This window comes from Caloenas nicobarica, chromosome 25 (genome assembly GCF_036013445.1).
Source record: "Caloenas nicobarica isolate bCalNic1 chromosome 25, bCalNic1.hap1, whole genome shotgun sequence".
NCBI lineage: Eukaryota > Metazoa > Chordata > Aves > Columbiformes > Columbidae > Caloenas > Caloenas nicobarica.
Window position 1 is genome coordinate 2,381,584 of NC_088269.1, and position 14,712 is coordinate 2,396,295.

At 46.0% G+C, this 14,712-nt stretch overlaps 2 protein-coding genes across 2 annotated transcripts; both read right to left on the reverse strand.

Moving 5' to 3' along the window:
- Positions 1-155: 155 nt before the first annotated feature.
- On the reverse strand, positions 156-2,529 carry LOC135998564 (ciliary microtubule associated protein 1A-like). The gene is made up of 6 exons (XM_065651799.1): positions 2,424-2,529; positions 2,137-2,337; positions 1,788-1,889; positions 1,480-1,601; positions 1,148-1,285; positions 156-242 (listed from the first exon to the last, which is right to left on the reverse strand). Exons 1-6 carry the CDS (start codon positions 2,527-2,529, stop codon positions 156-158), a joined length of 756 nt encoding a protein of 251 aa, XP_065507871.1.
- A 2,738-nt stretch (positions 2,530-5,267) lies between these two features.
- Positions 5,268-8,159, reverse strand: LOC135998600 (gastrokine-1-like). Its single transcript, XM_065651843.1, has 6 exons — positions 8,097-8,159; positions 7,687-7,740; positions 7,176-7,316; positions 6,846-6,956; positions 5,831-5,972; positions 5,268-5,362 (listed from the first exon to the last, which is right to left on the reverse strand). The coding sequence occupies exons 1-6, from the start codon at positions 8,157-8,159 to the stop codon at positions 5,268-5,270; spliced, it is 606 nt and encodes a 201-aa protein (XP_065507915.1).
- Between the last annotated feature and the right edge of the window lie 6,553 nt (positions 8,160-14,712).

A 14,712-nucleotide genomic window follows, 5' to 3' on the forward strand; every position in this document is an offset into this window, starting at 1 on the left:
GTCACTCTGTGTGGATTGTATCTACTGTATCTATTTTGCTGCTTGTAGGGTAAAACAGAGCAAGCAGCTCTTCCTCGCCCACAGAAGCCTCCTCCTCATGTCTCAAGGTAAAGAAAAAACATCTCTGAGGAACACATTGTTTTATTCAACACATCTCAAACATCGAGGATCAGGGGAGTGGTGTACACAGAATGGCGCAGTCCAAACGTGGCTGCAGGTGCCTGGGGCTTGATCAGCTCCACCTGGAAGGGGTAAAGGAGAAAAAGGTGACCATGGGCACTTGTCATTGCTTGTCTGGGTGCCCGTTGCCCTGCCCGTCCCCCTGAGCCCAGTGCCGTTTCTGGACAGCCGCTCTGCATCTCTCTCTGTCTCCTTTTGGTCAGGGCTGGCTGTGGGTGCAGCGGAGTTCAGCGTCCTGACCCAGCAGACTTGTCCCCAGCGACGGCCGTCTGCCAGAACAAGGGTGCCGATGTGCACTGGCCGCTCCTCATCGCACACCGCTGTATGTGTGCCTTGCAGCCTCCAGCTCACTGCACCTGTTGCTGTGGCACGCTTGTTGGAAACCTCAAGTATTTAGCAGAGCACTCGAGATGTCCTGAGGCTGCTATTTGTTGTCATTTCCTTCTCATTTGGGGGACGTATGTGAACAAAAGAGAAAAACAGTTTAGCAGGAGGTAGAAGACATCCATTGAGTTTGTGTTTGCAGACAGTAAAAGAAAAATCTAGTTTTCAGCAGCAAACAGACTGAAAAGCTCATCACGGCTGGTGTGAAAAGCTGAGGTGAGCTGAGCTGGGGCTGAGTCCAGAGGACGTCGAGCTCCAGCCAGACTTTGCTGGATTCACCTCCCCTCCAAATTCGTCTTCCCAGCATTAGGAAGGCAGGGACCTGTGTCTGCTTGTCCCTTCTGAGGAGTGACCTCCTGAAGTGCTCGCAGTGCATGAGCCCATAACATTTACTGGCTGAGACAGCGGAAGGGAAAAGCAGTGTTCCTTGCCTTCCCTCTGCTGGGCTGAGGACAAGGGAAGGGACAGGAGGGCTGTCCTGCAACTTGTCACTGCAGCAGCACACTGTGCAGCTCAAGGCAGCCCCAGCGGAAGGGGAGATGCTTTGGCAAAGCCGCGCAGGAGCAGAAGGTGGCTGCCTTACCCTTCCCGTGCGGTAGTCCGCTGGCCCTGGTTTGACCGTCTTGTCTCGGAGCTGAGTTCGGCTTCCCATGGAGTACCCGGGAGCTCTGGTTTTGAAAACGTCCAGGTCGATCTTTGGGAGCGCCGCTGGACCTGGGGTCTGTAAGAGAGTCAGGGGAGCTGCTGGGTGAAAATGGCCGGTGTTTGTTCTTCCCCGTTCCCTGCACGGGATGCACCAGTTCAGCGAGCTGGGCAAAGGATTTGGGGACCCCACAGCCCTTCTCTTGCAAGTTGGTGGAGGCATGGGCAGCAATTTTTCTCTGTGTGTCTGCGGCCCCTGGATGTGACTCTCACCTTGGCGAGATCAGCATCGTAGCGATCCCGCTGACTCCTGCTCTTCATGGAGTAGCACGGGCTGGCAGACGTGTGTGCCGTGTTGGGGCCCAGCACCCTGGGCAAGGTGTAGGTGCCGGGACCTGTGAGAGGAACGGGAAGGGAAGAAACCTTTGGCGCAGAGACAGGCACCCTGCAAAGCCTGCTCAGCGTGGCAGGAGGGATGTCTGTCCCCTTTCCCAACTCACTCTGGTTGAAAAGCTGAGCAGCAGATTGTCACTAGAGGCCACCCCAGCTGCAAGGGTTTCCATCTCCCCGCAGTCACTTACCTGGACCAAGGTCGGTTTTCACGCCCCTGTTCCGGAAGCCCATGGACGGCTCAGGCGGGCACTTAAAGACGTGCCGGTTGGACTTCTCCGGGCTGTAATCACCTATGGTAGAGGACAACAGCAAAAAAGCGATGAAGTTCTGGCATTTTTCTCAAGCCAAGGAGGCAATTTCACCAAGATCTGCTCTCCCTAAGAACTGCAGAGGTGCCAAGTGCCGGAAAACAATGACAGCACATTGAAAAGGTGAGCTGAGCCTTTGGTACCCATCTGTCTTTTATGCCATTCTAGCAGGGAAACGTGAAAATGTCCTTGTCTTGTCTGAACAAACAGCTGGAGGAATGTTACTCACTTGGTCCAGGTGTGATGTCTGTCTTTATACTGGGACGTCCAGTGATGGCGTAGGCTGGAGCCACATACTTCCCAGTCCTGGTCATGGAGGGCTCCACGTAATAGCGAGGGCCTGGGGAGCAGCCGCCTTCTGCAGGAGCTTTTGCCCCTCTGCATGTGTACGCAGGGGCTTTGACTTTGGTGGGATTGTGGTTGATGTAACCTAGGGAGAAAAGGGAAATGGGTTTGTAGCTGATTTTAGCACAGGTGTGCTGAACGTGCCACACACCACTCTGATCCTTGTGTTACCCGTTGTCCCCTGGACCGAGTATTTGGGTCCAGGGCTGGTGAACTGGGCCGTGATGAGGCCCCGTGGGCGGTGAGGTCTCCAAGTCCCCACGAAAGCTCCGTCCATGTTGGGAGATGCTTCAAAAGCCTGAGGAAAAAGCAGAATTGTGTCTTGGTACTTTGGTTTGTGCCTTAGTAGTTCTCAATCACTGTTCAAATGATTGTGCTGTACAGTAGTAGTGAACCTTGCCATGGACCTTTGTTAAGTCGCACTTTCCCGACATCGTATTAAAACCACTTTGGCTAATATCTTTGACAGTGGTTCTTTAAACGATCTCGGTCACCCATTGGTGACACCTTGGTCCTGTACCATGCGAGTCCTGTCTCACCAGACAACACCAAAGCTCTTGATAAAAGGCCAGATTTTATGATGGGGATGTCGAGACCCTTTGCCCAGCACAGTTGTGGATTCCCCCGCCCTGGATTTCTTGTTGAAGGCCTGGGGATGCAAATCCCATTGGGCGCAATAGAGCTCGTGGCTGCTGCTGGACTATGGCAGGGAAGGAGGGGTCTCAGGACTTCACCTGTCTCAGCCGCGGCAGTCGAAAGGGTTGAGGATGACAATGTCTGCGTCTGCCTCGTCTCTGCGGCACAGACCGTGGCGAGCAGTGAGGGCAGCCAGAGATGTGACAAGAGAGGTCACCAGTGAGGGCAGCCAGAGATGTGGCAAGAGAGGTCACCAGTGAGGGCAGCCAGAGATCTGGCAAGAGAGGTCACCAGTGAGGGCAGCCAGAGATCTGGCAAGAGAGGTTGTGGTGGCAGCGGCCAGGGGACCCTGGAGACAGCCGGGGATCGTCCTGGAAACGCTCTGTGACATCAGGACATTTTGCGATCGTATCGGCTGGTGATGCGGGGCTGGGGATGTCCAGCCTGCAGGACCAGACCTTCCTGAGATCTGCTCGTCCTGTCTCCATGTGTATTTTCAGGGTGCACATGAGACAGATTTTGCAGATCAGCAGAGACTGGGGGAGATTTCAAAAGCACCTCATTTTTACACTGTCCTTGCGCTCAGTGACAGAGGTGACAAGTGACACAGCGGTCACACAGCACCGCTGGGTAAGAGAGGCTTGGCCTGCTGAGGCAAACTAATATTTCCAGATTCATTATTCTATGACTCTTGGATGGCCATTTGGGTTCCAAAAGCAGAAGAAAAGCACTTCCACTACAGAACCTCAGTCACCACCTCTATGATTGTCCATACAAGGGACCCACAAACACTGTGTTGCAAAAAATGCGATGGCTATTAAAAGTATGCTATCCTCCCCAAATCATTGTTTCCCTCATACCCTCCGATTACCGCAGAAATAATCTTGCTCTAATGACCAAGTCCAAGCCTCAGCACAGGTCTCGGGATTCTCAGGCCCGTGTGACTCCCAAGACGCAAACTCAGTCTTTTCCTTTGCAGTCTGTTCAGTAACAGTGATTGCCTAGAAACATACATCTAACTTTGAGCCGGGAACCTGCAAACAGCTCTGATGAAGCGCTGTTTGGTTAAATGAATATTCAGATCTCCTGCAGTTGGGTTTCCCTGGTTTAAGGCACAAGTACATGCACATGTGGCCAGCAGGAGGGAGCAGAGCTGCACAGAGTGAACGATGCAGCTTTACTGACTACATTTCACATAATCCTGCAGGATTGAAAAAGAAATCCCATCAGCATCACAGGTGTATATTTGTTGCTGTGAGAAGTTTCATTGGTTTGTTAAGTAGGTGCCCTTTCCTTTTCTTTCACTCATGTACTTTGGCATTAAACCACACATACTACTGCTAAAAGGTTTCTTTCCAGTCTCTGCTGGAAAGGGAATTACCTAGAGAAATGCCCATGACAAGACAGAGCTGGGCATGACGGGAACTGAAAGGTTCTGTTAGGATAGTGTCTAATGACTATCAACAAAGTGAAAATCCCTCCTCAGCTTTGATTCTTGCCTCTTTCTGTCATATTTAGCCTCAGCCTGAGCAAAAGGAGAGCTGATGGTGTGTAAAGGGATTCAATGAACTTGGGAAACAACAAAAGGAAGGAGATGAGCATCAATAAACTCCTGTCTGTCTCCTCTGCAGGGACTGGTGTGTGCTAATGCAGGCAATGCAGCTGCTTTGGCCTGAGATGGGCCGAAGTGAACTCTGTCTCCTCTCCAACTGCTGCACAATAAACCTCTGGGGATGGGTGAGAGGGGAACAGAAGCTGCGGGACGTTGCATGGCTGGTGTTCTGAGAGAGAGATTTGTATTCACAGGGTAACCCAGGGCATCCTGCCATTTTTGTTAGAGCAGAGGAAATAATCTTGATGTTAAGGTTTTGGGCTACAGGGACCTTGCCTTACTAAAGCTTTAGAATTTAATGACCCTACTGTTTTTTAAAAATTGTCCTTTAATTCCCTCTAAACCGCTCTGCTTTCAGATCCTTGGCATTGGCTTCTTACTGTCTGAATTATTGATTCTAGTCTAGGACCGTGGCTGATTTGTGATGGCCACACTCTGACGCTCTCCCACCTCTATGGTTGTTGCCCTGTGTCAAGATCAGGCTTTTGAAAGAGCTTTTGAAGGGCTCAAAAGGGGTAGATACAATCCAACTATGTTTCTGGATGTGCTCCTAGATGATGAAGGGTACAGTAATGAGAAAGTAGCCAGATTTAATCCATGCTAAGGTGCTTTATTGAAAGCTGTGGTCAACAATTGACCTGTTTCAGCATTAGAATCGTCAGGAAGGGAACGCTTGGCAGAGGAGATGTCAGGGAAGAACAGCATCGGGGTTGGCTTTGTGCAACAGCGATCGGGCATCCGTACGTGGTTCCAGAAAGATGAGATTTTCAGACCTTGATGTTGGGACGGCAGTAGTTCAGCTGCACAAGATTCAGGACATTAAGCGTAGTGCAGGCTCCCTCGTTGTAGACGGCTGGGAGTTCTTTACAAACAAGAAAAACAAAAACAAATACTGTGAGATAAGGTGTTAAGTGATCTGTGCGCTCTTTGGCAGCCCTTAATACCTGGCATATTGCACTCGTGTTTTAATCAAAATGAGCCTTCTCAAGTACCAAAGCAATGACGAAAGCAAAGTGAGCAGCAAGGGGGTGGAAATGCTGCTGCGTCCAAGTGCAACAGCCTGCACCTGATCTGTAGAGCTTTTTTTTCACGACAGGGTTTGCAGACCATCAGCTTGCAGTAAGGCTCTGAGTACTTTGCTTCTGCTTCAAGGTTAACTCCTCTGAGTAAAACTTAGTTCCTTTACATGTACTTTTAAATAATACTTTTTTTCCCCCCCACATTAGCATAAATTCTCTTGCAAGTGATCAAAGTATGATTATAGCATCCACAGAAAGACCGGTGATTTATAGTGGTTAGTTGCAGAGATAATTCATTTGCTTGTACTCACCGGCAACTGGAGTAGCCACTACGGATGTGACCTCTCTGCACATGTTGAAGATGGCAGGTCCGTAAATCCTGAGGTCAGGGACAAGTGTCTGGCCGAGGACGAATGTGATCTGCTGTGTGGGTTGTATTTGACCCTTCAGACCCTGAACATCAAAGAAGAGAATTCAGCAAGATCAGTGTCTTGGTCCACTTATTGTTGTGCATGTTCCTGTGTCTGGAACAATGTCTCGGTGTTTTGATGTTCTCCTCAGGAGTGTATTTTACCCCAGGGTTCCTGAAATCCCATTGCAATGTGCTGCCCTCTTGCTGGTGAGCAAGGAGTTGAGATGAGCTTCCCGGACACAGAGACGCACCTCAGGACAAACCAGCCTGGAACGGCGGTGCGAGGGGAATGGTTTTGCTCAGCCTGTACTGATGGAACTCTCCCCACTTCCTTCCCCAGCAGGCCTTCTCGCCCTTCAAAGCCCGGAGTTTTATAAGGACTCGGCTCCCACACTTCAGGAGAAGCCAGTGTCTACAAAAGCTTAGTATGCTGAACGCTGAGATAATTTTTACAAGGTCTGTGCTAATTCTGTGGGCTGAACTCATGCTACTGTGGTGCTGAGTTCTTTTCAAAAAGGTTTCAAAGCTTGAAATCTGAGTTGGGACCCCTCATTACTGGGTTAGTTGTTCTTCCTCAGCTGGAGCAAAGGGAGATTATGAAGAGCACCATGCCAAAAATCTAAACTCTCTAGCCATAAAACAGTGTTAAAAAGCAGTCAATGCAAATAATCTTTTAAAACATGATAAAAATAATGTAAGTGATCTACAACATTGCGAAAACATGAGAAGCCCCCACTGCAAGCATCTGAAACAGGGTTTTCTTACTTTTCAGAGGTCCCGAATTCTTTTAATGTAAATGTTGTGTTCTAAATGGTTGGTTTAAAAGCTGTTGAGAATTGCAAAGTCTCTGACACCAGTTTACTTTGACTTATTGCTGTACAACTTTCCAAGTAACAACTCCTTTTTGGTCTTACCTGGAAGCCCTGAACCACTGAGGGGAATATCTCAAATCTGGGCAGCAGGTTTCTGTTCATTGTGGAAATGAAGCAAGTTCCCTCTGGCATCACTTCAGTTGCAATAAAGCCCTGGAAAATAAAGTTATTGACAACTAGGAATTCAGCTTTTCGATATTTAAGGTTGGAATTAAAATTGTATGCAAAAAAGTAGCAAATGCAGATAGTTTTTACCCTCAAACTTGGACTCAAAATGTTAAGACTAAAGAAACAAGTCCTGTATTTTAGTTGGCTTTAGCAGAACTAGTCTCCCTGTATATTTTCTGAACAAGCTCGCTCCTTGCCGCTCACCGTGTTGAAGTTCCAAATGGTTTTCCATGTCCCAAATTCGCTCCTTTGCTCGATAATGACCACACGCTGCTCCCTGTTGATGTTCAGGAGTTGGACACCACCATTAACCCTGATTTCCCTGGTGACTTGCTGGTTCTGAAACTAGAACACAAAATTAAACAACACTTTAGACTTGCAAATTGGTCAGTTCTCTCCTCAGAGCTTTAGAAAATCGCAGTTGTAATAGAAGAAATGTGGGTTCACAGGGAGCCCCTCTGGTGAGCAGAGTATTGTCAAAATGACAAAGAATTAAGGCTGTGACATTCTGGAGTAGCCGTAAGAATTCTTTTAATAGATTCAATGAATAATTTTTGTTTCTTACAACGGTCATCTGGAGGTTTTAGGGGTTTACGCATGAAAGCAGTTTCAGATTTCTCTGTGCCCAAGGCATGGGACAGAAGCAAGGAAAGCTCCAGCAGCAGAGCCCAGAGAAACAGCAGCAACGTGTGTGTGAGCTGGTCCCTGTACTCACGTATTGAGCGAGGGCTGGAGTCAGCAAGAGTCCGAGCAGGACGGTGGTCACAATCTGAAAGGAAAAGCAAAACCAAGAGTGTAACTGCAGCTCTGGCTGACAAAGCTCGTCAGGAGAATCCGAGGGCCTTTTTCCTTTTTCCTCGCTCCAGCTGTGCAAAAGCGTGGACAAAAATGGACATGGATTAGGCTTCCTGTAGATCGAATAATGTGTAGTTAAACCTTTAACAAAAGCCTTACCTCCTCGTCTGATTAGCTTAATGGGGTGTGAGTTGCTCTCCCTAGAGGAGAAAACTCTCCCCAGAGAATTCTTTTTGGTAGAGACACTGTGCTAAAGACACTTCAGAGAGAGAAAGGCAATGGTTTTGAATCAAAGTTGTAGTTTATAAGGAAGAAAAGCCGCATACTCACAGTGAGTTTCATCTTGACTGCAGAGCTGATGCTGGTGCAGGTCGAAGGAGCAACGGGAACCATCCACCTTATATATGTTTTCAGCATCAGGTGTGGAGCAGTTAAGTGTTGAAATAATTTTATTTTGTCATTTGTATCTCTGTCTGCATGTCACTGAAACTTGTTTCCTGCTGTAAGTACTTCATCAATATGGGGATTGTACTTCTGCAGATTTTTGGCCAGAGCCGGGTCATTATCAGATAAGAATCCATTTGCAGTGGATTTTTTTTAAATAGTAACTTTCCGGCCTTTACTAATTACTTTTGAAAATTCACATCAAACTTTAGACCAGAGATAGACTGGGGTTTAAAAAAAAAAAGGCCTTACAGCCTTACAGTAGACAAAATAAATAAGAGTCTTTGTGCCTTCCAAAATGTGCTCGAAGGTACCATGTAACCATAGAGTCCACTAAAATACATGGCCCGAAAACAATATTGCCACTGGAAATTGTTTTACAATAAATAAGGAACTCAAGCCTGTTGGTATCTGGCAAGAATAACTTTTTTCACCTTGCCTCAGCTTATTTTCTGTGGTGTAAATTCTTCTTGAAAGCCGTGCTTGTTCAGTTAGGGAGGTTCATGAATACTTGGGCCTTTGTGTCACCTTGCTCAGTTTTCTTTTGTGTGCAAACTGACGCTGTGGCAGAGGATCACTGTAAAGAAGTTAACAAGAAGTTAAATAACTGAGCTACACATATTTCTCTAAATCTGGATTTCATATTATCTTGTATAGGGTTGTGCAGTAGATACAGCACCACTTGCTTTGAGTAGCGATGAATAGTTGCTTAAGGCAGCATGTGAAATCTCACTGGGAAATTGTTGTCATGGTTTGATTGCAGGGTGACAATAAAACCGTGGCAGATGTATTGTTAACCCTCTCCACCCCTTCCCCCTTCAGCCCCTCCCTCTCCCCCCTTCCCACTAAGGCAATTGGGAGGGAAAGAAGGACAGAGAGAAGCAAGTTGGAAAAATTAAAAATGTTTTACCAATGCTACCCATAAAAATAGAGAAAATAATACAAAATATACAAAACCAATCTTGAAAGTCCCGACAGCTGCTCCAGCAGGTGTAGCGCCGGCATCCGAAGTCCTGGCCTGGACTCTGCAGCCAACCGGAGCTGGATTCAGTCTGTCACTAGGCCTCAGTTTGCAGGGACGACTCGCAAGGTCCTCTCCCAATGTTGGCCATAAGGAAAAGGCACGAGATCCTCGTGATCTCCCACTTTTATATGAAGTATCACGTGAATGGGATGGAATATTTATTTGGTCAATTTTCAGTTCACCTCCTGCTTGCACATCTCGCGAGATGCATCATTGTCAATGACCTGCATTCCATTGTTATGTCTACCAAAACACGTATCTAGCTTTCAGGAAAACTGCAGTTATTTAGAAGGCTTTAACTGACAGGGAACTTCACTAAAACTTGGTTTTTTAACAAAACCAGGACAATTGTACAGGAGGAAGTTTAAATGCCAAAATTGGGATTTTGCAAGAACACTAGTTTAGCAACCTGTCTTGGGAATTGCTTCTGTGTTTTCAAAGGATTTGTAAAAACACAGGACAGACCAATGTAGGGTGATGATAAATTGTACTGAGACACAAGAGCCTCCCTGCAGAGCAGAGGAAGAGACACATGAATGATTGAGGAAGTGATCAAGATAAGATTATCAAGAAGAAAAGTCGTGTTCATGGGTGCAGAGTTCCATGAATGTTCTTCCTCAAAACTTCATCAGGAATAAATAATTGCAGTAGTAGATGGACAATTTATTAATCTTAACTTTTAAGCAGGAAATATTTTGCTTTGGGAGGTTTGATCCTGAAAGAAAAGGAAAAACTGATTAGACTTGGACTGAGACAATAAGAGAACAATGTTGCTGGAATTTCTCTACTTAGTCTTGGAAACGCACCAGGAAATGTCACTTAAAACTGGAACCGCATCTTCCTAAGCTTCTGGTACAGTAACTGTTAGTGGAATCTTCTTAGACAAATCTAAGCTGCAAATTGGGGCTTGAATGTGAAAATGGTGCTGGGACAGGACCTGTGGTAGCTGGTACTATATATGCAGCTGCCTAAAAAATTCAAACTGGTGTCAGCAGCTGAATCCCAAACCGTTCCTGGAAAAGCTGCTTTCCAGGTTGTGTGCAGCAGAGGGACAGAGCTGCTGCTTTTCCTTATGCACACGTTTGCTGATTTCTGGAAAGTCATAGGGAAACCTCAGGATTTCAGTAATTAACTCGTTTGTCTTCACTTAAATAGTGTTCATTCTTGTTTGTAATATTGTTACTCTTTATTTTGTCACACAAAGCACTGTCACTGGGATACTCATCTGCAGCTGGGTAAGCCAGGTAAGAGGGAATTCCTCTGCACAGAGCTTGGATGCGTTTTCCAAATCGGCGCAAGCTTTGGAGTCTGTTTCTGGAGATAATGAAGCGATTCTCCCTGGGTAGATGTCGGCGAGAAACGTGTCCCTAAGCATCAAAGAAACAAACCCAGGAAACTGCATTTAGAAGAAACAGACCTGCTGTTCAGAACCTGTACATGCATCTTTGGGCATGGAGAAGGGGTTATTCAAGTGCAGTGCAGCTTTTGAAAGACTGAACTTCTGGAGTGGCTCAGCCCTGCTGAGAATCTTGTCTTTTTCTCCTGTCGATGGGTCGGGAGCGAGTACTTTGCACATGCAATTGGTTTCTCATTGCTCCATTCACCATCGTACCTTGTCTCCTTGAGGTGCTGCAGGAAACCATCTATCGTGTAAAAGCCTCCTGTCCATTTTAGGAACGATGCAGGCGTGTTTTGAAAATACTTTGGTTGCAAAGTAGCCCTGTTAAAAGACAAAAAGCTCATTGTTGCAAACAATGTACAGTGAAAGATAAGTGGGTTGCCAGAGAGAAGCATGGGATAAAAAATAACACAAAGCTTTCTACAGTGCAAATAATCAGAAGGAAGGAAAATATTGTTTTTTCAATTATGCTGTCTAGGTAAATGTGTCATGGAGGCTGATGAGGGACGCTGGGGACAGGCCAAGTGAATTGCCTTCCCCAGCAGTGCCACGTGTAGGATACGTCATCCCGAGACTCGAGTCAGGTGAAGGAGTTCACTGCTGGAGGTGTCTGTGCAGCACAGACAGCACAGCAGCAACAATGAAGTGGTTAAATGAGAACGTTTTCAGCATCTCCTCTAAAATCCTGTTAAGTTTTGTTGAAGTTTAGGGGTTTTCTTTAAACCATTTAGTGCGTTTCCATTTCTGAGCCATGGTGGCCGCCTCTTACAGTCTTGACGTCCCAGGCAGGTTTCCAGCCCTCCAAACCCTTCTCAGAGTCGGTGCAGACCCCGGTGTCCATGACAGAGGGGAGAGAGTTCTCACCGTGGTGCCCCTTGAGGTTTTCTGTGCCATTCCGAGGTGTGAAGAAGTTGAAAGGAGGTGTAAGGATTGAGGTGTGCGCATTCCCCATAGCCTTTCACTCATGAAATCAGTAGTTCTAGTGACTGTGCTTTGGAAAATTATTGTTCTTCGAGAGGGGAGATAATTTGTGGCCACAGAGGGGAGGCTGGGAAGCCACTAGTGCTGTTGGGTCAAACAGTGTTTATGCCAATTTCGAGACAGACTTTGATTTCATATCTAGCAAGTGTCTCTTTCCCTTGATCTATCAAGCACTGAAACATTTGCTGTGGTGCAATAATAACAACCAAAAAAAAGGCAGTTTCCTGCTAAGTATCAGTCATTAAAATCCAGCATCCCTTTCGGAAAAGATTTTTCAGAGGCCACAGCTAAAGATTCCTGTGGCAGCAGCGTATGAGCACACACAGCTCTGGCCTTCCCCTGTTAGCAAGGGCTGGAGCCAGGAGAACTCCCAGCAGAGAAGCCACCACAATCTGAAACACACAGTGGAGATTCACAACATTGAACACTGTGACTGCTTGTCTTGCATCCAGTTATTTGATGTCTTAACATTTTTATTTCCTGTTTAGCTTTGTGCACATGCTCAGCAGAGACTGGTGATTTGCATCTGAGCTGTGAATGAGAGGACATTGCCCTTCCAACGCTCCACGGGTGCATCTCACCCCGTAACACAGCACTTCTCTCTTGCACGTTTCAGTAGGCACACGGCGTGCAGTCCCTGCCAAAAGTGACATTTCACCTGTGCAGTCCCGACCCATTTGGCATTTTGACTCCATAATCCCTACATCAATCAGTAAGGGCTCACTAGGTGCCAAGAAAGACTCCAAATACTTTTCCAACTGTCCAGCTTCATGATTTTAATGAGAAAGTGATACAAGTACTTACAGTGAACGTCATTGTGATGGTAGGCGAGGCACGATCTGCTGGCAATTGGTGTGTACTCTTACTTTTTATACAGTAATATCATAAAGTTAAATCTTCAAATGTGTTTATCTTATTGGCACGTGCCCTGTGTTCACAGAAGCGTGACAGGTTTCCTGGGGAAGTGCTCTGATAAGAGGAGGCTTGGATACCAGCCTGATAGAATTCATTACATACAGGAAGAAAATAAAAGAAAAATAACTTGTTGTGGTAAGCCCAGTGTCTTTTATAGTAACTTCTAAATGAAAAAGAACCAGACAATAGATGTCTACTAAAACTCATAGTGACGCTTTGTGCCTGCATGGCAAAGGACTTGGCCTGATATTTTATCCAGAGCTGATACCATCCTTTAAATCAACAGAGGTGGTAACCTTGCTATGTTAAAAACGTTAAGTCAGTTTGCAGAAATTGTGAAGTTGGCTCTAAATCACAGATATCACTGAGTTCTTTTGTTAGCCTTCCTTTCTGGGTTTGTTCAGTTGGGATCTGCTCTCCAGTCTTCAGGCACGGCCTCTGCGTCTTCACAGAGCCATTTTATGACAATAGTACCTGATTAAGTGCTGAGGCTAATTCTAGGAAGGGATCATAAACTAGAGATGAGAAGAAATGAGGAAGGGAGGAGCAGAACCAATGGGCACTTTACATCAACTATTCCTTAAAATGTGGATTTTAATATTTCTCCATATTTGGTAATTATATACAGAGCTATGGCGTGAGAGCTTATTTGCCTTGTTTGCTGCAGAAACATTGCAAAATGTTTATTTTTTTAAATTGTCCAGTACAGATATCTGGGTCTTTTTGCCCAGTTGTCCCTTGCTGTTTAACAAGCTATAAGATATGTATCTAGACAGCGTCAGATAAAGCAGATTTGTTTCTTAGGTGTGCCTGTTACTGAAGAAGCACTTTCAGAGATGCTCATTTACATAGTCCAAAAGTGCTTCTTCTCTGCATTCAGGACTTCAGCAGCATTATTGAAAACATTCTCTAAACCATCAAATGGTAGAAAATGGTAGAAAACCCCGGCTAAATGTTAAGTTTTTTAGAAGTTCAATTTAGCATCTTAGTGTAAGGAACATTTAATGGAGAACTGTTGTTTCTACACAACTGAGGACCTGACACGTGATCCCAGCAAGGGGGAAGGACTGAGCAAAATCAGACTATGGGCATTTTAAAGTTTCATATGGATGCTGTGGAACAAATCTGTTTGTATTATGAAACTCAAATTGCACAAATAATGAGATTGCGCATAGACAGTTTTGTATGTGTGTTTGAATGTCATACTGCCCTAAGGAAGGGGATGAAACATGTCCCTGGATTATTTTTTGGTATTTTAAAAGAAACTGAGCTGAATGGAGGATGCAAAAATAGGAAGGATGGAAGAAAAGCTTCCTGATGGGGGCTGATGTGCTGATTTTGAGCAATCTTGGAAAAGTACTTGGGGCCAGCTTGTGATGTGAGACACAGTTCAGGCTCCTGCCAGAGCCAGAGAAAACATGTTGTCACTGTGTGTGCCTAAAGATTTAAAGTGGACTGAGAACCTCTTTCACTTGTTGACTGGACAAATACGTAGAGTTAAAAAAAAAGGTAAGCTGTACCTCAGGAAGGTACTTTTGGCTGGAAACCAGCAGGGGAGAGGAGGACGAGAGTGGGGTTCTCTGTGCAGCTGTGGCTTCAGGCTGGTGGAAGACCCAGGAAAACTTTGGGGGCAAATCCAATGAAAGAGGGAGGGATCAGCCTCCATCAGCTTAGATCCCTCTGAGTTGGAGGGAGCTGCTACAAAGCCAAAAACTGTGCTTTGTGCTGTCACTCTGGCTTTCTTCAGGGCTAGCCCTCTTCATAGGCCTGTCTTAAGGATGTGTCTTTATGAGCTGGTAATAGCAGCATCATTATTGTGACACTGCGAAAAGCAGCTCCAGAATAAGCTTCTTTAACAAGGGTGCTCACTCTGCGTATGCATGTAACATGTTCCTGAAGAGGACTATTATGCTAAGTATGCAGGTGAAAATATATTGCTTGTAATGTGCTAAATAAAATACTTTAATAATGTAGGAAATAAAACAGGAGAAAATGTGGTGTAGGGAATAATTTGAGCGTAACCTAAGGCAACCATGCAGTTGATTTCCAAGTCTTGTTGTTTAATTGCTGCCCAAACGTGCCCAGGAGCGGGGGTGCAGTCAGACGAGCTGTTGTCCCCTCTGGTTGGTGCTGTAGGAAACAGGGCTGTGTAACAAGGCTGTGCGCTTCTCAACAGCCGGCCT